This window comes from Lathyrus oleraceus, chromosome 4 (assembly GCF_024323335.1).
Source record: "Lathyrus oleraceus cultivar Zhongwan6 chromosome 4, CAAS_Psat_ZW6_1.0, whole genome shotgun sequence".
NCBI lineage: Eukaryota > Viridiplantae > Streptophyta > Magnoliopsida > Fabales > Fabaceae > Lathyrus > Lathyrus oleraceus.
In genome coordinates, this window is record NC_066582.1 from 41,013,185 (window position 1) to 41,040,536 (window position 27,352).

General features: G+C 34.0%; 2 protein-coding genes across 3 annotated transcripts; both read left to right on the top strand.

Annotated features, from left to right (window-relative positions):
- Positions 1–236: 236 nt before the first annotated feature.
- Positions 237–4,497, top strand: LOC127138728 (uncharacterized). Of its 2 annotated transcripts, none has more exons than XM_051065231.1 (5): positions 237–449; positions 740–1,661; positions 1,962–2,162; positions 3,376–3,571; positions 4,074–4,497. In XM_051065231.1, the coding sequence occupies exons 2-5, from the start codon at positions 774–776 to the stop codon at positions 4,256–4,258; spliced, it is 1,470 nt and encodes a 489-aa protein (XP_050921188.1). In that variant the 5' UTR covers positions 237–449; positions 740–773; the 3' UTR covers positions 4,259–4,497. The 2 variants fall into 2 exon arrangements, with proteins under 2 accessions (XP_050921188.1, XP_050921189.1); XM_051065232.1 differs by having other exon boundaries at positions 259–449; positions 745–1,661.
- A 13,135-nt stretch (positions 4,498–17,632) lies between these two features.
- Positions 17,633–27,069, top strand: LOC127138729 (1-phosphatidylinositol-3-phosphate 5-kinase FAB1A). The gene is made up of 12 exons (XM_051065233.1): positions 17,633–17,876; positions 18,326–19,021; positions 19,234–19,965; positions 20,657–20,810; positions 21,177–21,521; positions 21,802–22,590; positions 22,674–23,005; positions 23,219–23,342; positions 23,432–23,602; positions 23,862–25,379; positions 25,874–26,140; positions 26,411–27,069. Exons 2-12 carry the CDS (start codon positions 18,411–18,413, stop codon positions 26,714–26,716), a joined length of 5,349 nt encoding a protein of 1,782 aa, XP_050921190.1. The 5' UTR covers positions 17,633–17,876; positions 18,326–18,410; the 3' UTR covers positions 26,717–27,069.
- Positions 27,070–27,352: the final 283 nt, after the last annotated feature.

The following is a 27,352-nucleotide window of genomic DNA, read 5'->3' on the forward strand; positions in this document are numbered from 1 at the left end:
TAATAAAAAAACTAATCAATATTTTTATTTTTTAAATAATAATTTTTTTTATATATAATATTTTTAATTATTTATTATCTTTATTTTACTTTTTCTTTCTCTTTAATAAATCATATTTATAAATAATTTTAACAAAAGTGAAATTAATATTATTTTAATCTTTATAAATGATAATTAAAAAGAATTTTTTTTTCAAGAAAATGAGATTTAGAAGGAGTATAAAATTTTAAATTATCTGATACTTTATCAATCACACAGCTACGCAAGCACATGTTTTCGTCTAAACGACTGCGTTTTATAGGTAGTCAGATGAATCAAGTTATCAGATAATCCAAATTCAACACCAACGTTTCTTCCAAGCTTCTCCCTCTCTCTCTGATCATCATCGCCCATCCCTTCCATTTTCGATTCTCAATCAAAGCTTCGCAGCTCCATCTTTCCAATCAAAGGTCAGTATTACTGTTCATCTAATTCTCCTTCACCATGTTTACCCCCTTTTTCGTTTTTCTTATCAAACCCTAATTTTGCATTCCTCAATAGCTCGTTTCTTCGGAAATTATCCTATTCTAGTTGTTGCACGATCGATGCTCAATTTATATTTTCCAGTAATTCTGTTTGCATCAGTTTAATTTTTTTTCCATTTAAATATAATAAAGTTGTTTCCTTTTTATGATAGGTTAGTACATTTTTCTCACACCCTTTATATAAAAGATTGTAACTTTAGAACCTTTTATTGCAGTTTAGGTAAGTGCATGCAGTAGTTTTGTTGATGAATGGCTTCCTCTGATGGTAGAGTTGCGTACTCTTCACTTTCTAAGTTAGAAAAGGGGAAACCCCACTTTGGTTATGATGATATGAATTTCAAGGGCGAGTCTACATGGTCTGAGCCTGAGCCTGAGTCTGGCACCACTAGTGGACCATTAGCCGCAACGTTCACAAACCGAGAGATTTCTTATGATTCATATAAGTTTTCTTATGAGGATGATGAATTGTTTGATGGAGGTTATGTGTCAAATGATGAGGCTCGCTGTGTTACCAGTTCTAACATGACTCCTGATGTGAATTTGAAGAATGTGCTTTCTGGGATTTTTTCTATTTTGACTGGACGAAATAAGGCTCCAAGTGTTGATGAAAATCAGCAATTACCGAGTTCGAATGTATCGTTTCTTGGCTCTGGAAATGATGGGGATGTTTTTCTTGATTCTTCTGTGTACACGCCAAGTGCACCACCGCTTTTTCTGCCGAATGGGGCTGAATATAGTTCCTACAAGGAGGTACTTGAAGCTGAACCACCCGAGTGGCTGCCTGATAGTTCTACTACTGTTTGTATGCAGTGTAATGCTCCGTTTACTGCACTTACACGGGGAAGACATCATTGCCGGTTTTGTGGAGGGATTTTTTGTCGAGTATGTACAAAGGGGCGGTGTTTATTGCCTGTTAGGTTCAGGGAAAGGAATCCTCAGAGGGTTTGTGATTCATGCTATGATAGGCTCGATCCTTTACAAGGCGTTCTTATCAACACCATAAGCAATGCTGTGCAGTCAGCGAAGCATGATGTCATGGATTGGACTAGTGCTAGAGGGTGGCTTAATCTTCCTATTGGTTTATCTATGGAGCATGAGATATATAAAGCATCCAATACATTGAGAAACTACTGTCAGGTTTGCTAGCTTGTTTTTGTAATTTCGTTGAGCAAGCCACTTTCCTTTTTTAAATATTATGCCCATGTTAGCATTGCTTCTATTTTGTTATGGTTGGGGTGTTTGCTAATGCTGCAGTGTAAAGTACTAATAAGTATTTGCACATTATATCTGAATAATAATGTTTTTGTAGTATGGGTTTGTATTATAATTTTTGCAGTGAATGCTTTACTATTGTATCCATCAAGTTTCTAGGTACAATATTTTTTTTGGAATATACGCCTTTACTGCTTTTACTTGAGATACTTTGTGTATTGGCAGGTGGCCAAATCCAATCCTGAGAAGTCCATCCCTTTATCTGTTCTCAAAAGTGCCCAAGGTCTTGCAATTTTGACGGTTATCAAAGCTGGTGCACTGGTATCTTACAAAGTGGGTACTGGTTTGGTTGTTGCACGGAGACATGACGGATCATGGTCTGCACCATCAGCTATATTCTCATTGGGTTTAGGATGGGGTGCTCAGGTGAGGAGATTAGACCTGAGTTTAGTTCATGTGTAAAATTATATCACTATGGTTATGCTTAATGCGTTGGTTTAATTTAAAAAATGGTGAAAGACTTCTGTTTTAAAATTTGCATATGTTTATAATTTGTTCTTTTCTTGTATTCTGAAATTGATTAGCATGAATATTCTTGATGTGTTCTTGTTAGCATGAATCACTTCTGCATAGGTAGTAAGTAGTCATTTCTAAGATATCGATTAATCAAATTTAAATAGGAAAATGCTAACTTGTTCCCTAAGCTATCAATTAATCAAATTTATATAGGAAAGTGCTAACTTGTGCCCTAAGGGCACAAGTTGATAAACCAAGGTAGTAGTCATTTCTAAGCTATCTATTAATAAACCAAATGTAAAAGTTCTGCTTTGTAAATTGTGTATTGACATTTTTAAAAGTTTAAAGCTGGTTTTTATTTCAACAGAACTTTATAATTTTTTTTTATACTTTTGAGTTTCTTAACTTGTACCCTTAGGCTTTGTTTGGGGGTTTGGAGGGGAAGGAAGAGGAGGGCTTTGTAAAAAGGGAATGATTGAGTGAAAAGAATAGAAGGATTTAGGTGGAGCGGCTTTTGGGGGATTTATTTTTATTCAAAAACCAACATTTCCCTAATTTGGGGGAACTAAAAAATTGTATTGGAGGAGTGGTTTGGAGAGTTTTGGAGAGCTTAGACAAACTACTCAAATATAATAATATTCCAAAAATTAAAGATATTTTAATGATAAACACTATTTTGTCATTCTATACAAAATCTATTTTCCAAAAAATGTTCAAGATTTCTTAATATTTTTAAAAAATTGTTTTTCAAAGTCCTCCCTTCCCCTCTCCTCCAAATTCTCAAACAAAGTCTTAGGCTTTGTTTGGGTGTTTGGAGTATAGGTGCAGAGAGGGTTTAAAAAAAGTGAAGGAAGGAGTGAAAAGAATTGAGTGATTTAGGTGGAGAGGGTGAATTTAATTTTATTCATAATACAAAAATCCCCTAGTTTGGGGGAACTCAAAAATTGCAATGGAGGAGGTGTTTGGAGGGCTTAGATAAGTTCTTCAATTATAATCTATGTTGTTATAATATTCTGAAAATTAAAAATACATTAATGGTAAACATTCATTTATCATTACGTACAAAGTCATTCTTCATTATAATCTATTTTGACTGATAAATGAGTTTATCCTGTATTTCTAGATTGGCGGTGAACTTATGGATTTTATAGTTGTTCTTCATGATACGAAAGCTGTGAAGACGTTCTGCAGTCGCATGCATTTTTCTCTTGGGGCTGGTTGCAGTGTTGCAGCAGGGCCTATTGGGAGAGTGGCCGAGGCAGATCTTCGTGCTGGTGACAGGGGCTCTGGCATGTGTTACACTTACAGTTGCAGTAAAGGTAGTTATAAAGAAATTTTCTGCATATCCCTGGATAGCCATTTTACATAAAATTCCGATGATATTTTTTATTTATATGGCCTATTATTTACTTTACATCTTATTATCGAAACTATGGTTTTCCAATTGACTTGTTTCAGCATCTATTCTGGTGTCAAGGCCCGGTGATGTAATAAACACGCTAATATTATTAATATGCTAACCTAGATACTGCGTTCTAAGGAAACCAGAATAATATAAATGCATGAGCATATTTGGGCTATTTACCATCTTATAATCCAAACTATGGTTTTTGAATAGAGTAATTTCAACATCTGATCTGATTGATATATTGTATAGGCTATGTAATATAGCATATTCCACTATCGTGAAACATGTTACTCAATTTGTAATCACTGTATGTTTTCACTTACTACCTTTCTTTTATCACCATTTCTATTTTATTACCATATTTATTGCTAAAGTTTAGTGAAGTAACAGAACTAAATGTTGTCAAACTGTAGGTGCATTTGTAGGAGTGTCATTGGAAGGGAATATAGTTGCAACCCGAATGGATGCCAATCTACGGTTTTATGGTGATCCTTATCTCACCACATCTGATATTCTACTAGGCCTGGTGGACAGACCAAAGGCTGCTCAACCATTATACACCGGTCTTCGAGATTTATATTCAAGTTTACGCCACTAGTCCCTCTCAGGCTTCAGTTGCAGGATTGCACATCTTTCATTCTGTCAGCTGCTTGTGGATTGTCAAATACTTCCCATTGTACATATATACAGTTCTAGCTCATGTATGAAGTTCTGAAATGCTATTCCCTTGCCAATTTGAAAATCTTCTTTATGGTTCATTGTATTATATAGTTATTTCTGTTAATGTAAAATGGCCAATACAAATTTATACTCATACACAACTGGTGGTTCACGATTGTTTGCTGAATTTTATTATCCTTGCAGAGGGGGTTTCTCTGGCTGGTAACGTGTAGTTAACCAATGTGTTTCGAAACCGGAAAAAGCCGCATTTGATTCTGATGCGGTTCGGTTTATAGTTTATATTTTATATAACAAAACTGCGTAATTGTATAAACAAGTACTAAGTGTATATATTATTATATTATTTATGTGATATTTTAATTTACATATCTACTAAAAACAAAATATTTTGTTTATGAATACTATTATTGTTATTTAAAATGTAATTATTATATATTTATTTTTGTTTTTATTTTTAAAAATTATCAATATCAATATTTTATATTATAAAGAAATATATATGTAATTTTTTTTTAACTTGATTTTTTATATGTATATGTATGATTCAATAATTTAAAAAAAAAAATCAAATAAGTCGAATCAATTTAAACCGTTTTGATTTGTTTGGTTCGAACATGTTTTTAGAAGTCAATTGAATTAAAGTGAATCATATATTTTTCTTCTCTTGTGGTTTTAGATGATTTTTAACATCAAAAACGTCCAAATATTATGTGATTCAAGTATTACATTGGTTATGTAAATAATAAATTAACAAGAATTTCTAAATGCACCTATATATTACTTACACATCACGCGAAAATATTAAAATGTTTTTTAGTTTTTTGAGATGCATTTTCGGACGCATCATACATTCATGTTATGGCGCACCAAATGAGTATCATCCTAGATGAATATTAAAAAAAATTGAAAATATATATCCGGAATATTTCAGCAAATATGTTGATAATTGATCAACCTAGTGAACTTTCTGTGTATGCATCTTCAGAAGTTTGGGGCAGGATTTTGAAATTTGTTGTCACCTTTGCATGTCAGATATTCTCGAAGATACATCTCCGAAATAATTTGATAAAAAATAGAACTGCATGATCACACAACCATACTTGTTTTTCACTCAAAATCCTCACCAAAAACCATTCTATTCTCAATCCACATTTCCACTCAAAATCTCAAATCTTGTGTTTCATCACATCAAAGGGAGCAAAAGAAGTTGGAATTCCAAGTAAAAATTTATTTCAAGTCTCGTTCTCACATTAATCCTGTTTTTTGTTTGAAAAATTAGCGTTTTTTCTTCCGGAATTGTATCTCTGGAACAAGCATGAACTTACCCGAAAATGCATTTTCGGTATCAGTTTGTGTTCATTTTTTCAGCTTTGTTTACAACGTTAGCGCTTATGTAGTGTTCTCTAGTAATTGTTTTCATTAGACATGGTGCACGCCGATGTTTCCCCCAAACAAGTTGTGTCTTCGAATGTCAAAGGTGTTGTTGTGAAGATGGTAGATGTTGGCAATCAATTTAAAAATTAGCAAGAGTTTGAATCTCGTGATCATATGCTTCAATGGATTCGTACGGAGGCCTCCAAATTGGGATTTGGTGTGGTCATTGGAAGGTACGAAAATGGTTCTGATAGAAGATGCGTTTTTGTGACAATGACATGCGAAAGAAGCGGGAAATATAGATCTCCGAAATTTTAAACGTGACGACATTGGTTCAAGAAAATGTGAGTGTCCTTTAACGTGCGTGGTTATCTATTGGCAAATAATAACTGGAGATTTAATGGCATACGTGGTTTGCCTAACCATGATTTATGTCAAAAGTTAGTCAGTCATCCAATTGTGTATCGCCTCATGCCGAAAGAGAAGGAATGCGTTGCTGACATGACATTGAATTTGGTTCAACCAAAAAATATACTTGCGACTTTGAAACATAAACGACTGGAAAATATCTCAAATATCAAGCAAGTGTACAATATTCGACACAAAACTAACAAGGCGCTTAAGGGGGATAGAATTGAAATGCAAAAACTGTTGGATGATAACAATCATGTGTCTAGTGTCACCACCGTGGTTTCAGGAACGAGGAACCGAACAAACTGAACAAAAGAATTTCCCCCCTCAATCAAAGAGAAAGAAAAGGCAAAATCAGAAGAGTCACCATCGAAATTTATTTGGAGTTCCTCTATGGGAGTGGAAAGGGGAAATAGTCGATAAAACCCTAAAAAAAAAAGATGCACATAGGAAGTGCAAGGATAAAGAATCGGTCTCGCAACCGAGACTTGGGTTCAGAAGTCGGTTACACAAGAGGAAGGTATTAGCATCCCTCACGTCCATGGTACTCCACGGGAACCGTTTAGGTTGTCTGCGTACGTGGGTATTTATCTATTTATTCTTGTTTTATTTTCTAAAGAGTATGAAATGATATGACTCTTTTTTCTTTTATTATTGTGCTCGCCAAGGATTATGGCCTTTGTGCTTACGTATCACTCATCAGGTGATGAGGAATCATAGCTCCATAGTTTGGAGTAGAAAATGTTTGTGTGTTGGTTGATTTTACCTTTGAGAAAAGGATTTTTGGAGCAGTGCCCTAAGGTACAAAAAATGACATTTGATGAGTTGTATTGATTTTACCCTGAACAAGGGTTTATGAAAAAGTATTTGTGATTAGATTGTACTAAAGTCTATGGGAGGAGGTGAAAATTCTAGACAAAAAGTCAAGCGTCTTGCGTCCAAAATAATCAGAGTAGGGGTAGGAAAGCTCCATTCTTACTCATTCCCCACCACTCAAGGCTCGTGGCACACCATACTAATCGTAGTTTTAATGTATTTTGAATTTGATTATGAAAATTCCGCTTGACGTTGAATCAAGGGTTTATTTATTTGATTATGAAATTGGGTAATGTAATGGATATACAAAGTAATCAAACAAGAAAGTAAAGGATCTCATTGTAAGGTAGCCCAAGAGAAAGCCTTGTGTTTGTAAAAAGTGATCTAAGCTAACAAATGATAATAGTCTTACAAACATGTCTCCCTAGGGTAGTGCTAAGATGCCATTCTTACAACCGGTATGTAAGTTACATATGAAATCTAAAGTTAAAAACTAAGTATCACAAAGTATGGAAATATTCTCCAAGCAAATGTCTTGAGATGATATTCTCTAAGTCCAAGTTGATTACAAATAGAATGAATCTTTTTTGGCCTTATCATTTTATCATGTTTTTGTTGTTTTTAATGTATGATGGCAATAAAGTAAAGATAACGATAAACATGCATGATGAGATTATAAAATGATGATGGTGAGTACTTGAATGTAAATTACAATGTAACAACATAAAAGTAAATAACAAGATAACAATGACAAAGTCACAATAACAAAGTGTTAATGGTAATCAAAGTTAGTAAAGTGAAGTATGATTAATAGTATGTACAAGTTAAACTCTTGAGGATTATCTATCCTTAGGTCAAAAGATTCAAAATATGGTGCATCAGGGGATAACTTATCACTGATGCAAAGTATTGAAGATGATCAATGATCAACTTACGATAGATTTGTAACAATGAAAGTTATGCAAACCCAAAGTTCATCTATCAATAGCTTGACAAAAGGAAGTTTATATCAACTCAATGGTTAAAGGTTAATGATTTGATTAAGGATTAAGTTATACAAGTTATACAATGATCAATGTACAATATAAACAAGTTAATATAGTAACTAGAGGGTTAGTATAACAATAGAAACATAATGAATCAAATGAAACCACAAGTTAGTATGTACACAAGTAAAACTTCATCTATATGTCAAATGATCCAAGTGGGGTTGATATAGAGGCAACCTATACTTACCTCAAAGTACCATGAATGATCCATTGATCATTCATTGATAGATTTGAAGCATAGAATGTTCAAACATCCTTAATCAATCCATAACCATGACTTAATAGACTTCATTAGTTACCAATGTTCAAGACCTCATAAGTCCATCAAAAATTGTTTAAATTAAATAAAATAAAACATAATAAAATAGTAGAGACAAAAATAGTATGAGTTTGTGTTGGGAATATTTTTAATAGGATAAAAATAAGTGGAAAATAAATAAAAGAAAAGAAAATGAGAAATAAAAAATCACAAGGGGTTGAACCCCTAACCCTGAGGTCATAAGGACAACCCCATCCACTTGGCCAAGAGTGCTTACTCAAAAGGGACACGCGCGCACAAGCTGACCAATTAGGATAAGCCAACATATGTATTCAAATTCAAAAACGCGTGCAAGCTTCGTCTTCTTCCTTGAGACATCGAAATCAAAATCTTAAAACATGTGTTTTTCATTGGATTTTAACCTAGAAACATCACCTATGCAAAACAATGAACTAACCTCCACACTCACGAGTCATTGATTGGTTCTGAGTGTGGAGTATTTTCCAGAAACTCAGAAGAACAAACTTGACCTAGAACAAAAATTAAATGAAGAATATTGGATAATCAACACTCAAACCATAGGGTTAATGATCAGTGGATGATTTTGAGTTGATTGGTAAATTATTTGAGTGAAGGGTGTGGGTATAGCTACCTGATCGAAATCAGTTTCAGTTGTGAACTCCGATGAGTTGGTGCAGTTCAGGTGAGGTGTTGGGAAGATGAGTTAAGGTTTGGAAAAGATTTAGTGATGCTTATGGATGGATTTTGGGTGGTTGGTTTGAGTTGAAAAGCTTTGAAACTCATAAAAGGAATCTCTATTTTTGAAGAGGAAATTCAATTTTGCAGCAAGGTGATTATGGATTTTCAAGCTTGGTTTTGAAGTGGAACACCTTCCCCTATTTATAATGAAGATGATGGGGTGGTTAGGAGGGAGAAAAGAGGTGGTTTGCTCAGAAAACACATGTGCTCCGAAGCATGCTTGCAAATGGACTTTGGGGAACATGAAATGGGATATTCTGACCTGGTTTTCTTCAGTAACTAACTGGTCTTGGTCCTTAGCACCAAACAAGAACAACCAAGGGTATTGAAATGACCTGCAATGCATTTGGACTTTAGCCAATTTGGGAAAAATCTGAACTTTGCACATGGCATTGAGTTCCATGATTTGTGAGCTTTCCACACCAAAGTTGACTTCCATTTGGGCCTTGGTATGTTGCATAGCATGTTACAATTCAAAATGGATCATACTGGGATGGATTGGAACCTTGGTGAATCAATTTGAAAATTCTGACTGGTTGTGGTCTGGCATATGCATCATGACTTCTATTTTTTTCCCTTCTGGTATTTTTCCATCTAACCAATGAACCAACTCCCTCTTCAGTTGATCGAACGTAGTGATGTTCTAGAACAACATCAGCATCTGAGGTTTGTCTCTCGCATAAATCATCTTCCCGTATCGGCGACGAACACCAAACATGATTGCCAAATGATGAAATGAGATGTGAAAAAATGATTCACACAACACATCTATTTATAACAAAAAAATACATTTTACACTGAGGTGTCAATCCAATTGGCGTCTCCTTTGTAAAAATACACATGGACACCAATTGGATTGGCTGCACCATGTGCCATAGTCAATCCAATTGGCGTCTCCATTCAATTTTTAAGAGGAGTCGTCAATCGGATTGGCGCATCCTCTTAAAAGTGGGGTACTTTGAGGATTTTTTTGAAACCAAAATTATTTTGAAAATTTTCTTGAAATTTTGGGTTGTTTTGGTAAAAAAATCTCATAGTGTGGTGATTCTATTAAAAGTTCATAAAATTTAACAAATTATTTATTTATTTAACTTTTTCTTAATAATAAAAGATAAAGTATAGTCTACATTAATTATATAATTGTTTATTATTAACAAAATTTAGTATTTTCTAAATTATTAAGATAAAACTAATTAAATATACTGCCATCACATACACAAAATTAAATAAATTATTAAGATAGAACTAATTAAATATACAACGATCACATACACAAGATTGATTAAATAATTTAACAAAATTAAGTTATAGTCAACACGTTCGAAAGAATAATTCTCAGATAATTTGCATGAAAATAAATTATATATTAAAGTAGTTATTAAAAAATACTAATTTATCAAATAATTTATTATGTCAAAAAAATTATTTTTATCACTATCACATAAAATCAATTAAATGATAAAATTATAAAATACATAAAATGAGTAGGTTTGAAATGTGATTAAAAGTTTTAAATCTCACATATATCATCCCTTTTAACAAATAAAGTAAATAAATTTATGGTATACTAATTTCATAAAATTAATAGTTTTATAATTTCTATAAATTCCTTGTTCATAAAATAATCTATTGAATAAATAATAAATTATAAATTACTGAAAAATATTTATAATTTATATTTAAAACCTTGGGATGTTACGAAAACCACAACGGTAAGCTTTAAAGCGGTGATGACATACGCAAGAGGAAGAATGTAATATGACTTACACTCACATGCATGAAGAGTACTACCTCCAAGAGCCTCATCAACACCAACCAAAAGGAAAAGAGACTCATCGCCATCAACAAAGAGGCATGAATCCTTATAAGGATAGTTCCAGAAATACTAGGCACCACAATATATCACCGAAGCGATCAAGTGCAAATGTACCATTAACTACCAAAAATGGCCCAGAAAAAATCCTAAAATTTGACAAAACAATAAGTTAAAAGAGAAACAACAAACCACAAACCATATGTTAAGGGTTTTGACTGAAAACAAAGCGAAAACAACTAAAAATAACCAACAATCTTAGAGAATGGGAAGAAGAAGATACCCAAATAAACATAGATCCACCATCTAGAAAAGCAAAAACGCACAGGATAATCCAAAAGGAGCCTCTAAAAACAAAGGCAAACTCAAGTTAGTCGGGTATCAAAACATATACAAACATGATAAAAACAACATCAACATTGAGTATGTTAACAAGAAGAAGAAACACTTGACCAATATTACTAAGAGCAAGAGGAACACGAAGGATGATATGACCTATATCAGCATGGATGCTAACACAACTGTCATAGACGAATGGAATATGAGAACACTGAGAGATTGAAGCTGAAGCTATATGGAGTAAAAAAGGGCATACAAACCCCACGACGGGAGAAGCGCAAACAATCCAAAACGCCACAACGGTGGCGCACATTTTGGAAAAGAAAAAGATTATGATATACACAGATTGTGAGAAAATCGTGAAAGAGTTAGAGATAGAATAAGAAGCGATACAACTCTGATGAATACAACCCCTCTAGAGTATCATATAAGACACATTCAAAAACCCTAACCGATTTTGAGGTGGGAGTATTGACCACATTCCTAGAGACAATAATTACTTAGCACATAAACTAACCCAAAATGCCATAACAAATCAAACGGGTCAGCATATGAAACGATTCAAAACCAATGTAACTAGAACTTCAATACCATATTCAATTAACCAATTGCTTTTTTTTATATTTAAAATACCATATTCAATTAACCAAATACTTTTTTTATTTAAAAAACTATAATTTAAGGTTATGTTTGGATTGATGAAATATATGAGAACAAAACGAAATATATTGGAGCGAAATGGAATATAGACCCCATTTTATTGTTTGATTATTTTATTAAAAATATTCATTCTATCACATATACTCCAATTTGGATGGAAAAAAAATGAAGAATTGGAAGGAACAATTTCATCATGATCCATTTCATCCATTATTTACAAATTCAGACAATAGAATCACATTAGTTACCACTCAACTCCATTACATTCCATCTCATACCACCAATCTCAAAATACGATCATTGTTTTTTTTTATCTTCTTTTTAAATTATTTTTATTTAAATTTTTATGTAGTTTGGTATATTGAATATTAAATATTTAAAAATCTAAGAATTTCTATTTAATATTGAATCTCACTTTTTGATGTGTCTACATTGATTGTAGTAGTTTGGCATGCTCATCCAACTACCAAGATTGATCCAACGTCGGCATATCTATCTCTCATCACAATACTCCTATCTAAAATGACTTGTCATGTGATTTACACTTTTTCCATAATGTCAATAACTTTGTTTTCTTATAAGAAAAATCTTTAAGACACGTATTAAGAACTTAATCTATAAATGTTACTATATAAAAACTTATACATCGACTTTTATAAAAATTTTAAAAATATTATTTAATAAAAAATATATATATTTTTAATATATATTTTTAGATTACAAAATACAAATGAACATGACAAAATAAATAAAGATGAATAATAATATTGCAAATTTATTTATTTCTAAAATAATTTCAAAACCGATTTTTCTGCTTGATTTTATCCTCTTTTTCTTGGTAGAGCTTCATTTGGTTTTATTCTTATATTAATCATTATAAAAAACAAAAAAAAATATGAAGTTAATACTTATTGCATTTTCTATTTATGGAATCTATTGAAATTGATACAACTCGTAGTGGTTGGATATGTTGCATGTCGTTTGGGCGAAAAAATGTCAAGTTTCTCGTGACAGTGGGAAAGGAAAAATGAAAGTAAACAAATAATCGTGATCTAAGAAGAGAAAAAGAAAATGATAATATTCACTAAAAATATATATGAGAAAACGATGTATTTATTTTTTATTGGAAATAATTAACAATTGAAGAAAACACGTGTAATTTCAGATATATAAGGTGCGTGGCAGTTGGTTAACATTTCTACCAACCTTTTTTTTAAGGTAAAAATGTGATCACTACTAAAATTAAAATAATGTTTGATTATAAAATAAGTAAATTGATACACACTATCAATGTAAATAATGTTTATATTGTTAATTAATTAAAACTGTAAATTTTTTTAAAATATGTCATTTTTAATTTATTATAGTTATTTTTAGAATAATATTTATAAATGATCATATTAGATAACAATTAAATTCGTTTGAAAATCTCATGAATATTTTTAAAAAAATTTAAAATTTAAAATTGGAGGCTGAATTATCCTTTCAAATAAAAAATATGTTTAACAATATTGTTTTTCACATAAAAAATATATTATATATTTTTATACACATAAGAATGTTGATCAGATTCAATTGTTGTATTCTAGAGATAGATTGTTTCGTTTTCTGGTTGTATCTTTATACTTTTTTTTAAAATTTGGTTTCGAGTCCTAAAATGAGCTTGTTGAATTGTATTTATTGTGTATATGTTTGTTTTGTATTTGGTTCTTTTCTTGGATTTTGATCTAGTTGTGCTTTGTATACCACTTTTGTGTAGACCGATTAAAGTTGTATTACCTTTTGAGAGCTTTTTAAGGCACCCTATAAGTTTCTATCGCACCACACGAATTTCCACAAATATCTCCTATTTTTGGAGATGCATTTCTGGATGCACCCTAACACACACTCAAGTAAGATTATTTAGAGTGACACACTATTGTTTGATTTATTTTATTCTAGAGATGCATCTCCGAAAATTTCCCGTAGTTATATTTTCGTAAGCCAGGCACATCAGTACCAGATCCAAAAACAAGATTTTTTTTCAAATTGAAATTAAAATTCATAAAATAAAATTAGGATTACATAGATAAGTTCAACATAAAATGAATCATTACACTTCAATATCCAGTTTGACGCTTCAACATCTTCAGAATATCTTCGATCGATCTTGAAATCCTCGCTTCCAACTCGAGCGAAATTTTTGTTTTGAAACGGAAAAACGTATTCCTTATAGACCTTACATTCACTTACGTCTCGAGCTCAAATTTCTTGAACTCGGTCTTCCCTCTATTGCCAATCGATAGTGAATGATACTTGAGCTTCACAATCTTTGATTGTCTCAGTAGGGTAGGAGATAATGGATTTTATCTTTGATATCTTCGAGGGAGGTGAAGTCGTTGAGCTTGAACATGTGCCCGAGTGTAGAGCTGGAGAACGAGACATTTGTGACATACCAATCAATGTTTAGTTGCGAAATTTAAGACATTTTCAGTTTGTGTGAAAAATAACATAAGATCACCTTAGTTTATAGAAGCCAAAGATCAATATGGACCACTCAATGACTGACATGTTGATTCCGAAGATATATCTCCAGAACCGCACCCTATTTTATCTTGCTTCAGAGATGTATCTCCGAAACTTATCCTGAACCAATTCCAACATAGAACCTCTAGAACAAAACCATTTTTTTTACAAAAGAACAAATGTTGTTATGGGGATGATCAAGAATGCATTAGGACACAATATGAACAAATGTTGAATATACAACACTTTGTTTATATTGAGACACAATTACATACACTTATTTGTCCGGCAAAACAAGAATTTAAAACGAATGGAAACATATGTCGCTGACTAAATCTATTGGTGGTACCCCCTTGAACTTTTGTGCATTTGATTCTTTTTCAATATTGTTCAATTTCTCAAATTCTTGCATCATTTCTATAAAATAATTCAACCAAGTATCAAATTTTATAGTCGAATGAGCCGTACACTCAGGTGATATAAGTGGTATAAGACATCCCAGTTTCAAGTAAACTTGAACAAAATGTATTGTTTTTGAAAGTCACCCAATACACATGATCAGATCATTTGGATTTTGAGGTGAGACAGTGCACAATAGAAAAAAGGTTTCTGAAAAATCATAGTGTGTCAGGTCAACACACACTCTATCATACACACATGTTATTAGGTGACCCATGCCAGGGAAATGCATCTATTTTTCCTCTAGTGCCAGACCGCTAAGGCAAGGAACAAAAGACTCATAAACTTCATCAAAATTTTCTTTCTTTCCATACAATTGTGTGTATGATTTTTTATGCATTTTCAACTCTTGGATAAGTTGATGGCGGACAAGTGTATGACTATCTTTTCCTTTACCGAGTAAAGCCGAAACGACTTGGTAACCGTAATACTGTCCCCCACAACATTGACCCTCAGCTTGATATATTTGCATAAAAAACGACATCTCGTTGATGAATGGAATCTTTAGCAAAGGCGATATCGGAGGTGGTTTGCCAATGCGAGCTCCTTTGACAACACTTTTTCTGAGATTTTGGAGTTGGTGAGTCAGGAAATACTTTGTCAACATGTTCAAAATATTAAGGAGGCCGTGTAGTCAAATTGTCATTCGGTGTAGGCTTTATTTTCTTCAGAGCGCCTTTTGTTTTTACTGTCTGAGAGGGCAATTTCATTTTGGTGGTTTCCGAATATATAATCTTCCTCAATTGTTCTTTGATGTGGAGTTTCATGTTGTCGTCGAATTTCAAAAATCTCTCTTGTATCACTTCCCATTTGGTCAAAATAGATATATTCAATTTTTCGTCATTCATGACACCATCATCATCAAACCTAAGTCTCTTCAAATGAGTGCAAACCTCATCCATTTTTACTGGTCACCAAGTTTCACTTTTTTAGTAATAACATAAGCACATGGGAGGCCATATGTTTTCACAATTGTGCATCCACACTTTGCGTTATTGGATCCTACATTATCAACTCGTAAAAAATATAGTTCAAACCCGCCCGAGAAATGTTACCGACCAAATGAGAATATAGAGTGTTGTCTTTAAACTTGTGTTCCAAAACAGTGATGCTCTGACCAAATGATGTTTGTATCTTATTATACTGGTTTTGAATCTTGTTTTTAAATTGGTTCAACATCTACCACCTTCACGATAACATCTTGTACATCCGGAGAAACAACTTATTTTGGGAAAACATCGGGGTGCACCATATTTAATGAAAACAATTACAACATAACAACATATATGTGACACTGCTGAAAACAGAATCGGAAATTGAACACATACTAGTTCTGGAGATGCATCTCCGGACTAGTTCATACACGTGCCAGAGATACATTTCCGGACACGACACTCTTTTTTTCCAGCAAAAGCTTGATTAATGTGAGCAATGCAGAGAGAAATGAAAGATCTTTACTTGAAATTATATCTTCTTTTGCTCCATATGATGTGATGAACAAAAAAAGTGGAGATTTGAAGTGAAAAAATGGATTGAGAATAAATGGTTTTTGGGTGAAATGTTTGGTTGAACACCAAATATTGCAATAATGGTTGTGTGAATATGCAAGTGCTTCTTTTACAGATATTTTCGAAGATGCATTTTCGAAAATATATGACATGCAAAGATGATAGAAAATTTCAAAATTCTGCCCATAAGTCCGGAGATGAATCTCCGAAATTTTTACTGAATTGATAAATAAATAAGATATTTCTTAAAATGTTATGGAGGTGCATCTCCAGAATAAAAATAACTCAACTTGCATGACGCATCTCAAAATAACTTTTATTGAATATGTAAGAGGTGCATTTGAAGATGCATATTCGAAATCAGATGATATTTTTAAAAATTCACGTGATACAACAAATACATATACGATGCGTTAAGAAATATTCTTACCCTTTTAAAGTTGTCTTAGCACTTTTGTGCGGTTGTTTGGTGAAATATTTGTTCCTCAAACATGTTTGTACTTTTTTTATTTAATATATTTTGTTTGCTTAAAAAAATGTAAAAGTCTAAGGTAAAAATATATATTAATAATGAATTAATCTAAACAACAAAAGAATTATGCCATTTATATAAGACATATTTATATAAGAGAGACTATGACATAACTCGGTCACCATATTTTAATTGAGTCATTTATATAAGAGCAGCACTATGAAATAACTCAATCGCTATATTTTAATCGAGTTAAAAAATATAAATTATTAATTTACAATTGACAATAATATTATTTTATATAAATTATTTATAAACACTCCAAAAAATTTAAAAGTATCTATTTTAAAATTATTTATAAAAAAGAGTTACTTGTAATTCCATTAAAATTAACGGGAAGTAAATTTGAAAATATTAAAAAAAGATATTTTTAACCTGAAAAATATATGAAATGATAATAATAATAATAATAATAATAATAATAATAATAATAATAATAATAATAATAATAATAATAATAATAATAATAATAATAATAATAATAATAATAATAATAATAATAATAATAATAAGATGAGGTAGTATAAGAGTTTGGATCCACACGTGATAAGGTGTGGCGCGAAGCAAATGCTGCTTTTTTTAGTGTGTGACTGTACGACTCTTCACACTTCTCTTTCACTGCTTCTTACTACTTCTCATCTTTCAAATTTTCTTATTTTCTTATTTTATTTATTTATTTTCACACTCTTTCTAATTATCATTATTATTATAATTATTACTCTGGCGTTTTCTGAACAAGCTCTCTCTGCTCTGAGATCTGATAATAGCGGTTTCTCAAAAGGTTTCCGTTCCCCAAAACTTACTGTTTTCACTTGCATGTTCATCTTTTTTACAGTTTTTTTCTCTCTCGATTGCTCTAATTTCGATGATTATTTGGTTCTTTGCTTGATTAGTTTATGTTTTTTGTATATGCTTTATTGTTTTCTGTTGATTTTTTTGCTTGATTATGATGATGCATTGAGCTTAATGAAATCATCTGAACTCAGAATTTGAGTTCTTTTTGCCATGGTTATGGCCATTGGCGTCTTCTCAATCTTTCAAACTCCATTTGGTAACTGAATTGTACTATTTGTTCTGATTTTGATGTTTTTGTTTGGAAATTTTGGGGTTTGATGGATTCATATTCAGGGCTTTTTGATATCAGGGATTGGAATAGGTAAGGCAACAATAAACATGACATGCTGAGGTTTTTAGCTTTTATTTTATTAGCTTTTTAGGTTAAATTATTGTTCCCAATTGTTGATGTTGTTTTGGACTAGATTGTTTTAGCAATTTGACTTAATTGACTGAAATGAAACCTCTTAATTTTAAGGTTCGTGTAGCTACTGATGTAGTTAGTTTTTACTTGATTCACTGTTCTTAACTGAATATTATTGTTGTCTATAATATGGTTCTTCTTACTTTAAAAATCACGATGACTGGATGTGATATTGTAAAGAGGTATTTGTTTTGGTTGTTTTCTTTCTTCCATTGCTGAAGCATATTTATTTGTTTTAACAGCGTCATGAGCCAAGATACATGGATTGTTAACAAGGCTGGTCAATGAAGAACTCATAATGAGTGGATTAGGGTGGAGTCACAGTCCATGGGCACCCCTGACAAGAAGATATCTGATATAGTTGATGTAGTTAGGTCCTGGATCCCTCGAAGGATTGAGCCACCAAATGTGTCGAGGGACTTTTGGATGCCAGATCAAAGCTGTAGGGTATGCTACGAGTGTGATTCACATTTCACAGTTTTCAACCGTAGGCATCACTGTAGAATCTGTGGTCGTGTTTTTTGTGCAAAATGCACTGCCAATTCTGTTCCTGCGTCTTCACATGATCCAAATACTGCTCGTGAAGATTGGGAAAGGATTAGGGTTTGTAACTATTGCTTTAAACAATGGGAGAAGGGAGTAGCAGCAGCAGTTGATAATGGCACTCCCTCAGCCGTCCCTTGTCTCAGCCCTTCACCATCTTCGACAAGTTTGGTCAGCTCTAAGTCTAGTTGCACCTGTCACAGTAGCAGCAGCACTGCCTGTTCAGTTCCTTATTCAACCGGGTCTTATCAGTGTGTGCCTTGTAGTCCACATCAATCTTCCCAATTGAATCTGATAATGGATGAGCAAGAAAATTTGAATTCGGAGAGGAGTACTAGTGACTCTCTGGCTGTAGAGAATTTGAATTCTAACCAATATGGCTATTGCTTCAACAGGTATGTCTTTCTTTTATAGAGAAAAAGTGGTGTATAGACAGGATCCTTTTTCGCATTAGTTCTGAATGTTATTTGTAAACTCTGATTCATTGACTTTTAGAAATATACATTTGACTGGTGCATCAAATCATGGTGGTCAATTCTGTTGTTCTGATCAGTTTTTTTTTTCCTTCCTGTTCTTACTGTTATTATATGTCTATTCTTTCGAACAGGAGTGACGACGAGGATGATGATTATGGTGTTTACCATTCTGATACAGAATCAAGGCCTTATTCTCGCATCAATGACTATGACGACCTAGTTAACATTCAGGGGATTGACCGTGTCTATGGACCACATATAACACATTCTGATGGAGATAACATTCAGGAAAGAAGTTCGAATTGTGTAGAGGCACCACAGAATCTTGAGCTAGAAGGTGCAGATGGAATTCAAGCACTGGGAAAAGAAGCTGATGAGCATGATCATACTGATGGATGCGAAACATCTCCCTATCAGGAGGAGGCTAATAATATGGAGCCTGTGGATTTTGAGAATAATGGACTGCTGTGGCTACCTCCGGAGGCGGAGGATGAAGAGGATGATAGAGAAGCTGTTCTTTATGATGATGATGAAGACGAAGGTGGTACTGGAGAATGGGGATATCTACGATCCTCCTCTAGCTTTGGTTCTGGAGAATTTAGCAGCAGAGATAAATCAGGTGATAACAGGAAGGCCATGAAGAATGTTGTGGAAGGGCATTTTAGAGCTCTGGTAGCTCAGCTTTTGCAGGTGGAAAGCCTAATTGTTGATGACGACGGAAAAGAGAGTTGGTTGGATATAATTACCACTTTGTCTTGGGAAGCTGCAACGCTTCTGAAGCCTGATACGAGTAGGGGTGGAGGCATGGATCCTGGTGGATATGTAAAGGTTAAATGCATAGCTTGTGGGCATCGAAATGAAAGGTATAGATAGTGAACCGAGGAAAAATAGTAATGAACTAATGTATTAATCTGTGTGCTTCTCAAGCTTTTATTTTGCTATGTTGTTTCAGTCTTCCGGTAGACAACGTATGTGTATGACTTTGATCTATGTTACTGATAACTCTGTTGCTTTGATTCCTTCCATAGTTTTCCGTGCATCAGAGATAAATACAGGGACAAAAAAATCATAATAGTGTGACCTCTTGTAGGCCCATTATGAAGAATAGGCCCATAATTAATGCTCACAGCTGATTGATTGTATTGAAAGACAGTTGATTGATTTATCTCTTCTTTTTAATCCTATTCTATCCTTACTTTTTGTCATATCCATTCTGGTTAAAAGAATCCCTCCCTCCTTAAAATGTCTGTTAGGAAAAAGTTCTTATAATTTTATGCATCTTTTGTCTGCTAAGTGTGTAAGTCCATTATGCTTATTTGGGGGATGGATTGCTAGGGACATGGCAATCTGAGGATGGTAGAGTACACTGGTAACTGGGGCAAGTCTGTTTTCTTAATAATATCACAAACTGGGTGTTTGAAAATGCGGGTGAGTGGAAAAGTGTGTTATCTGATCCATATGATTCTCGTTTTGGTAGAAGACTTTATTGGTTTACTCGTCATTTCTTATTTCTTATTTTTTATATACCCTTGATGCTCTAATTTCTATTTCCAGTTTGGTGGTTAAAGGCATAGTTTGTAAGAAGAATGTGGCTCATCGGCGGATGACATCAAAAATTGATAAACCACGTTTTCTAATACTTGGAGGTGCTTTGGAGTATCAACGTGTTTCTAACCAGTTATCAAGTGTTGATACATTGTTACAGCAGGTTCTCCACCAAATTCAGCTCTTAGAATTTGATAATTATATATCAAATATAGGTTCTTCTTTGCAAAATCACAGGAATTAAGAAAGTTAGTAGCAATATTGAATTTGCTTATAATTGATATTGTTTTTACAAGTTTGTCCTTCAAGAGCGATAATTAGTTTATTTTCTCATCACAGTATTTATGTTGAATGCAGAAAAAGATGTAAAATAAATAGGGGTAGGTTGGTAAGAAATAATTAATGCAGTTGAAAATTCAAAAAGGGTCTTATAAGAAGGGATTTTTTTTCTCAAGAAGGTCTTATATTTAGGTACAGAGGTAGCATTAATAACTGTTAAAAATATAATGATATTTTTACTCTTTCCCAGGAGATGGACCATTTGAAGATGGCAGTTGCGAAGATTGATGCTCATCACCCCAATGTTCTTTTGGTAGAGAAGTCCGTATCTCGTTATGCTCAAGAATACCTTCTTGCTAAAGACATATCTCTTGTTCTGAATATTAAACGACCACTTTTAGAACGTATTGCCCGGTGTACCGGAGCACAGATTGTCCCTTCAATTGATCATTTGACCTCCCCAAAACTGGGTTACTGTGAAAAGTTCCACGTCGACAAGTTCTTTGAGGAACATGGCAGTGCTGGACAAATTGGGAAAAAATCAACGAAGACTTTGATGTTCTTTGAGGATTGCCCGAAACCACTGGGTTGCACGGTAAGTTCTTTAACCTGGCATATTTTGGGACATGAAAATCAGTGTCAGCACATAGTCTTCCAGTCCTATATCTTAGTTATGGTTTATTATGAATCCGAACTTTAGGTTTTAACAGTAAGCTGCAATTTGTATATCCTAATCTTCATTAACCTATATCTAGGGTTAGTATTTAACATAATTGACACAGAATAATAAGTTATGAAGAGAAGTTGAGTTGTTCTGTTGTTCCACTTTTTCCCTGTGTTTATTCATTATTCATATTTTTTGTTTTACTTTGAAGATCTTGCTCAAAGGATCAAATGGGGATGAGTTGAAGAAGGTGAAACATGTAGTCCAATATGGAGTCTTTGCAGCATATCATTTGGCGTTGGAAACATCTTTTCTGGCAGATGAAGGTGCTTCACCCCTAGAGCTTCCCTTAAAATCTCCCATAACCGTTGCACTACCTGATAAACCATCTAGTATTGTAAAATCCATTTCAACAATCCCTGGATTTTCTGCTGTCACCGGTAGAGAGCATCAGGGAGCTGAAACTAATAAAGAAGTACTGAAGTGTAATGATGGGTACAAGGCGCATAGAACCTCATCTAGCTGCAGTGAATCCATTGAAAGATCACTGGTGGGTGAATCTATCAACAGTGTTGCCTCGGAGAAGGATGGCAAAGAACGTCCCAAGGAATCTGTACATTACAGACAAGATGAAGGAACAAAGACAATGATACGTGCTGATCTTATTTCAGATTTCTTTGGCACCTTTGAGCCTTCTGGGAGAGATGGCAATAACCACATCAAAGCTGTAGCACTGGCTTCAAATCAAGGAGCTGGTCCTGAGTCACCTGTTGTAAAACATGATGATGACAAGAGTTATAATTTTGATAATGACATGATACATTCACAAGAAGATTTTCCTCCCTCAACTTCCGACCATCAGAGTATTTTGGTCTTCTTATCAACACGTTGTGTGTGGAAAGGAACTGTTTGTGAAAGATCCCATCTTGTGAGAATTAAATACTATGGAAGCTCTGATAAGCCTTTGGGTCGATTTTTGAGAGATCAACTATTTGATCAGGTAACTGTTCTACCAAATCCCTTCTTTTTACAAATAAATTGTATCACAATTTCTACTAATAAGAGTTAACATTTCCATTTTAGAATTACACTTGCCGTTCATGTGAAATGCCACCTGAAGCTCATGTTCATTGTTATACTCATAGGCAAGGGAGCCTAACAATTTCTGTTAAGAAACTATCTGAGTTTCCTTTACCAGGGGAAAGGGAAGGTAAAATCTGGATGTGGCACAGGTGCCTGAAATGTCCTCGTGTAAATGGTTTTCCTCCCGCCACACGGAGAGTAGTTATGTCTGATGCGGCCTGGGGCCTATCCTTTGGGAAATTCTTAGAACTGAGTTTCTCAAATCATGCAGCAGCAAGCAGGGTTGCAAATTGTGGTCATTCTCTCCACAGAGACTGTTTAAGATTCTACGGGTATGCTTTTTCTCATAAGTTAAAAGCATGATGAATGGGGTGTGGTTGAATATTAGTGAGCAAAAACTATACTGAACTTGAAATTCAAAGAAAGTTGATGTTTTGCTTAATCAGTTACAAAAACAAAGTCTTTAACTGTAAGGTGTGATGGTAGAACTGCATTACACAAATACAGCTGGTTTTCTTCTTGAATCATCTTCATTTTGTATGCAGATTTGGGAAGATGGTTGCCTGCTTTCGCTATGCTTCAATTGACCTTCATTCTGTTTATCTTCCCCCATCTAAACTGGAATTCAACTGTGATAATCAGGACTGGCTACAGAAAGAAGTAGATGAGGTTGATAAGCTAATCTTAGTTGAGATATTAGATATAACACTCACTTCTGAATCTTTCTGTATTCATGAGATTGTTGATCTTGTCAACAGGTGCATAACAAGGCTGAAATACTGTTTAGTGAAGTGTGCAACGCTCTAAATCAAATTTCAGAGAAGTTTTCAGGTTATGTGCTGCAGGAGGGTGGAAAAACAGTGGCAGATTTTAGGCATTTGATTGCTGAACTTGAAGGAATGCTGCAGAAAGAGAAAGAAGAACTTGAGGTAGGTGGTTTGAGACATTGAGATTCGTTGCTCCTTCAACTACTCTCTTGATCCTTCCCCTCATCTTTCAAAAACGTGTTTCCAAATGAAAAGGAATAAATTTTTTGACTACACTCTTGTTCTTTCTAGTCCTCCATTTACTTACCAAATTAATTGACACAGAAATTGGGTTCATTTAAATTTTGTTGATTTTCCTTGCTCGTTAATAGGCGATTGCACATTAATTTTTGGTTTCCCTTTTGGAATGTTGAATATCTAGGATTTGTTACAAAAGTTTCTGCATAACGAGGCCAAAACTGGCGGGCTCATGGTTGATATTCTAGAGCTCTGTAAATTGCGCCGGCACATCCTTATTCTTTCTTATGTATGGGACCAGCGCCTGGTATATGCATCCAATCAAAGTAAAATTACTTTTTCACAAGATTCAAGGAACTCCTATCAGAAAGAGAAATCAATTGGTTCTAAGGAAAAGGTTGTTGATACAGATGTGGCCACAAGGCCTGCGAGAGGCCATAGCAGTTCTGATTTTTCTCTTTTGAAAACAAAACCTAATGGAAACCTTGATTTAGAAAACATTAGCCACCTTAGCCAGTCTGGTGAAATGATCAAAGGTGAGGACAAAAGTAAAGACACCGCCCATGTTAAGTTTGACCTTTCCCTCTCTCCAGGCACGAATATCAATGATAAATCTAACTGTTCGGAGTTTGGAGGATCTGTACGGAGGAGATCTTCGTCTGAAGGAGGGTCTCGTAATGTGGCTGATTTATCTGATACCCTTGATGCAGCATGGACTGGTGAAACTCACCCGGAAAATATACTATACAAGGAAAATGGTTGTCAAATTTCTGATGCGGAAGCTGTGATGGTTCATTCACCTACAGCAACAGTTACTGCAAAATCCAATCTTGTTAATTATTCTGCTGATATAGGTGGGATTGAAACAGGTTACACTCATGATTCTAGATTGCATTCCAAAGGACTTGATACTAGATGGACTGGGATGCCTTTTGCAAACTCATGCTCAGTCAACAAAACTTCAGCCTTCAATACACAGAAGCTTGTTGAATACAACTTTGTCTACATTTTATCATTCCGAGAGTTGGACCACCAGACTGGTGCTAGACTGCTTCTGCCTGCTGGCATTAATGATACCATAGTGCCTGTGTATGATGATGAGCCTACTAGTGTTATAGCACATGTGCTTGTGTCAAAAGATTATCATATCCAGATGTCAGAATCTGATAGACCTAAAGACAGTTTAGAAAGTTCCGTTTCATTGCCACTATTTGATTCAACCAGCCTACTTTCTCTCAATTCTTTTGACGAGACTATTACTAATAGTTACAGATCTTCTGATGAGAGCACAGTGTTATCCACTTCTGGGTCTCGTAGTTCACTGGTTGGGGGGGATTCACCCCTGTACTCAAAGGATTTTCATGCAAGGGTTTCTTTTAATGATGATAGCTCCCTTGGAAAAGTGAAATATACTGTAACTTGTTACTATGCAAAGAGATTTGAGGCTCTAAGAAGAACTTGTTGCCCTACTGAACTAGATTTTGTGCGGTCCCTTAGCCGTTGTAAGAAGTGGGGGGCTCAGGGAGGAAAGAGTAATGTTTTCTTTGCAAAAACTCTTGATGATAGATTTGTTGTCAAGCAGGTTACAAAGACAGAGCTTGAATCATTTATCAAGTTTGCACCAGCTTATTTTAAATATTTATCTGAGTCAATCAATACAGGAAGCCCAACCTGTCTAGCAAAGATCTTGGGCATTTATCAGGTATTTTTTGTTAAATTAACCTATGTTCTGATTTGAATGTTTACTGACTTATTTATTTCTAGTATTTAAAGTTGTAGATCAATTCATATTGATGCAGTACATGATAATTTGCATACTTTATAAAGTTGTGGTACCTGCCCTCCCCCATTAATATATTTATAAGCGTATGCTTAAGACTAGTGTACCTTGTACTGAATGTGTTTTTATATTTCATATTAAATATATAGATATATATGTCAAAGTCTATGATGAAAGTATTTGGGGGCAGTGTGTGAATCATTGGATTATCCAAGTATTTTTTTTTTCTATCAGATTCATGTTCCATCCAATATTTTAGCCAGTCATATGAAGAAACATACTTATGCAACTAAATAAACGGTCTCATCATAGATTTGGCTTGAATCATTATTGTGATACAGCTTTCCTAGTCTAAATCATTGATACGTTCTTCTGTTCTCATTGGGTGTGCTGATATGTCTTAATTTTCTTTCAAGGTAACATCAAAACATCTCAAAGGAGGGAAGGAAACAAAAATGGATGTTCTGGTTATGGAAAATCTTCTTTATCGGCGGAACATTAGGCGGCTTTATGACCTTAAAGGTTCTTCTCGATCAAGATACAATCCAGATACAAGTGGGAGCAATAAAGTTCTTCTGGATCAGAATCTCATTGAAGCTATGCCAACCTCTCCAATATTTGTTGGGAACAAGGCAAAGCGGCTTCTTGAGAGGGCTGTGTGGAATGATACCGCATTCCTTGCTGTAAGTCTGATTGCCCTTCTTAGTTTTCATGCTTTACCCTAATTCTACCTTGGGTTTTCTCGCATAAAATTTTCTTTCTCATTTTCACTATTTAAATTTTGACTGTCAATTGAGAAGAACAAAATAGCTAAAGCTTGTAAGATTTATCTTTCTATGAGAGAACTTCACTTTGACCACACAACCATACTTACACACTACAGCCATCTCTAAATATATGACAATCTTACGATTTTGTTAAGAAAATATAATAATGTATGCATATGGTTGCAGTCAATATATGTGATGGACTACTCATTGCTGGTTGGCGTGGATGAGGAGAAACATGAACTAGTCTTAGGCATCATTGATTTTATGAGGCAATATACATGGGACAAGCACCTTGAAACTTGGGTGAAGACTTCAGGGATTCTTGGTGGACCTAAGAATACTTCTCCAACTGTTATATCACCACAGCAGTACAAGAAACGGTTCAGAAAAGCAATGAGCTTATATTTTCTTATGGTGCCGGATCAATGGTCTCCTCCAAGGTTACAAACTAGTGAATCTCAATCCGACCTGTGTGATGAAAATTCATGAGGTGGGGCCCATTTGTTTTATATGTTCAAAGTTTATATCTTGTAAATGTTATGATAAAGATTGCAGCTTCCATTCATGTCTGTTCTCTTTTTCCTTATACCCTCATTATATGTCTGCTGCATTGTATTATCTGATAAATGCAGGTGTAAATTTTTGTTGATTAGAAAAAACATGGTTGGTGCATGTTGAAGAAAGGGTATGGTGGATCATTTTTTATCAAGGTTAACTGTACAGTGATTGTTTTTTCCCTCAATTTTTGTAGTGTATTGAATCTTTGGCTTTCTCCAAACACTTGTATTTATTGTAACTTTCTGAAAGCTTTTGGTATGCCATTTAAATAACTTGAGAGATTAGCTATCATCCTGATGATATTTATAATTAAAGGTGTACAAAGAGAATTCCTTAATTAAGAGAGAGAATATAAGCACAATCAATTTCGATAAAGAATAAGATTATATACAAAGAATATACTCTGCATATCTCAGCACCATCTCCAAAGTTCGAGCGTACAAATTGTAAACATCATGTTTGTCATGTGTAGGTTATTCTTGATCTTCAAATAGTCGGTGTGAAATTTTCCGCCAGCTAGAAGCTTAAACCAATATTTGAAGTGCAATTTCACCCCACACGTTAGAG

Coding starts and splice junctions, on each gene's coding strand:
- LOC127138728 (XM_051065231.1), top strand. CDS start 774: ATGGCTTCCTCTGATGGTAGAGTTGCGTACTCTTCACTTTCTAAGTTA. Junction 1,662..1,961: donor CATTGAGAAACTACTGTCAG/GTTTGCTAGCTT, acceptor GTGTATTGGCAG/GTGGCCAAATCCAATCCTGA. Junction 3,572..4,073: donor CACTTACAGTTGCAGTAAAG/GTAGTTATAAAG, acceptor GTCAAACTGTAG/GTGCATTTGTAGGAGTGTCA.
- LOC127138729 (XM_051065233.1), top strand. CDS start 18,411: ATGGGCACCCCTGACAAGAAGATATCTGATATAGTTGATGTAGTTAGG. Junction 23,006..23,218: donor GACTGTTTAAGATTCTACGG/GTATGCTTTTTC, acceptor TTTTGTATGCAG/ATTTGGGAAGATGGTTGCCT. Junction 23,343..23,431: donor TACAGAAAGAAGTAGATGAG/GTTGATAAGCTA, acceptor TCTTGTCAACAG/GTGCATAACAAGGCTGAAAT.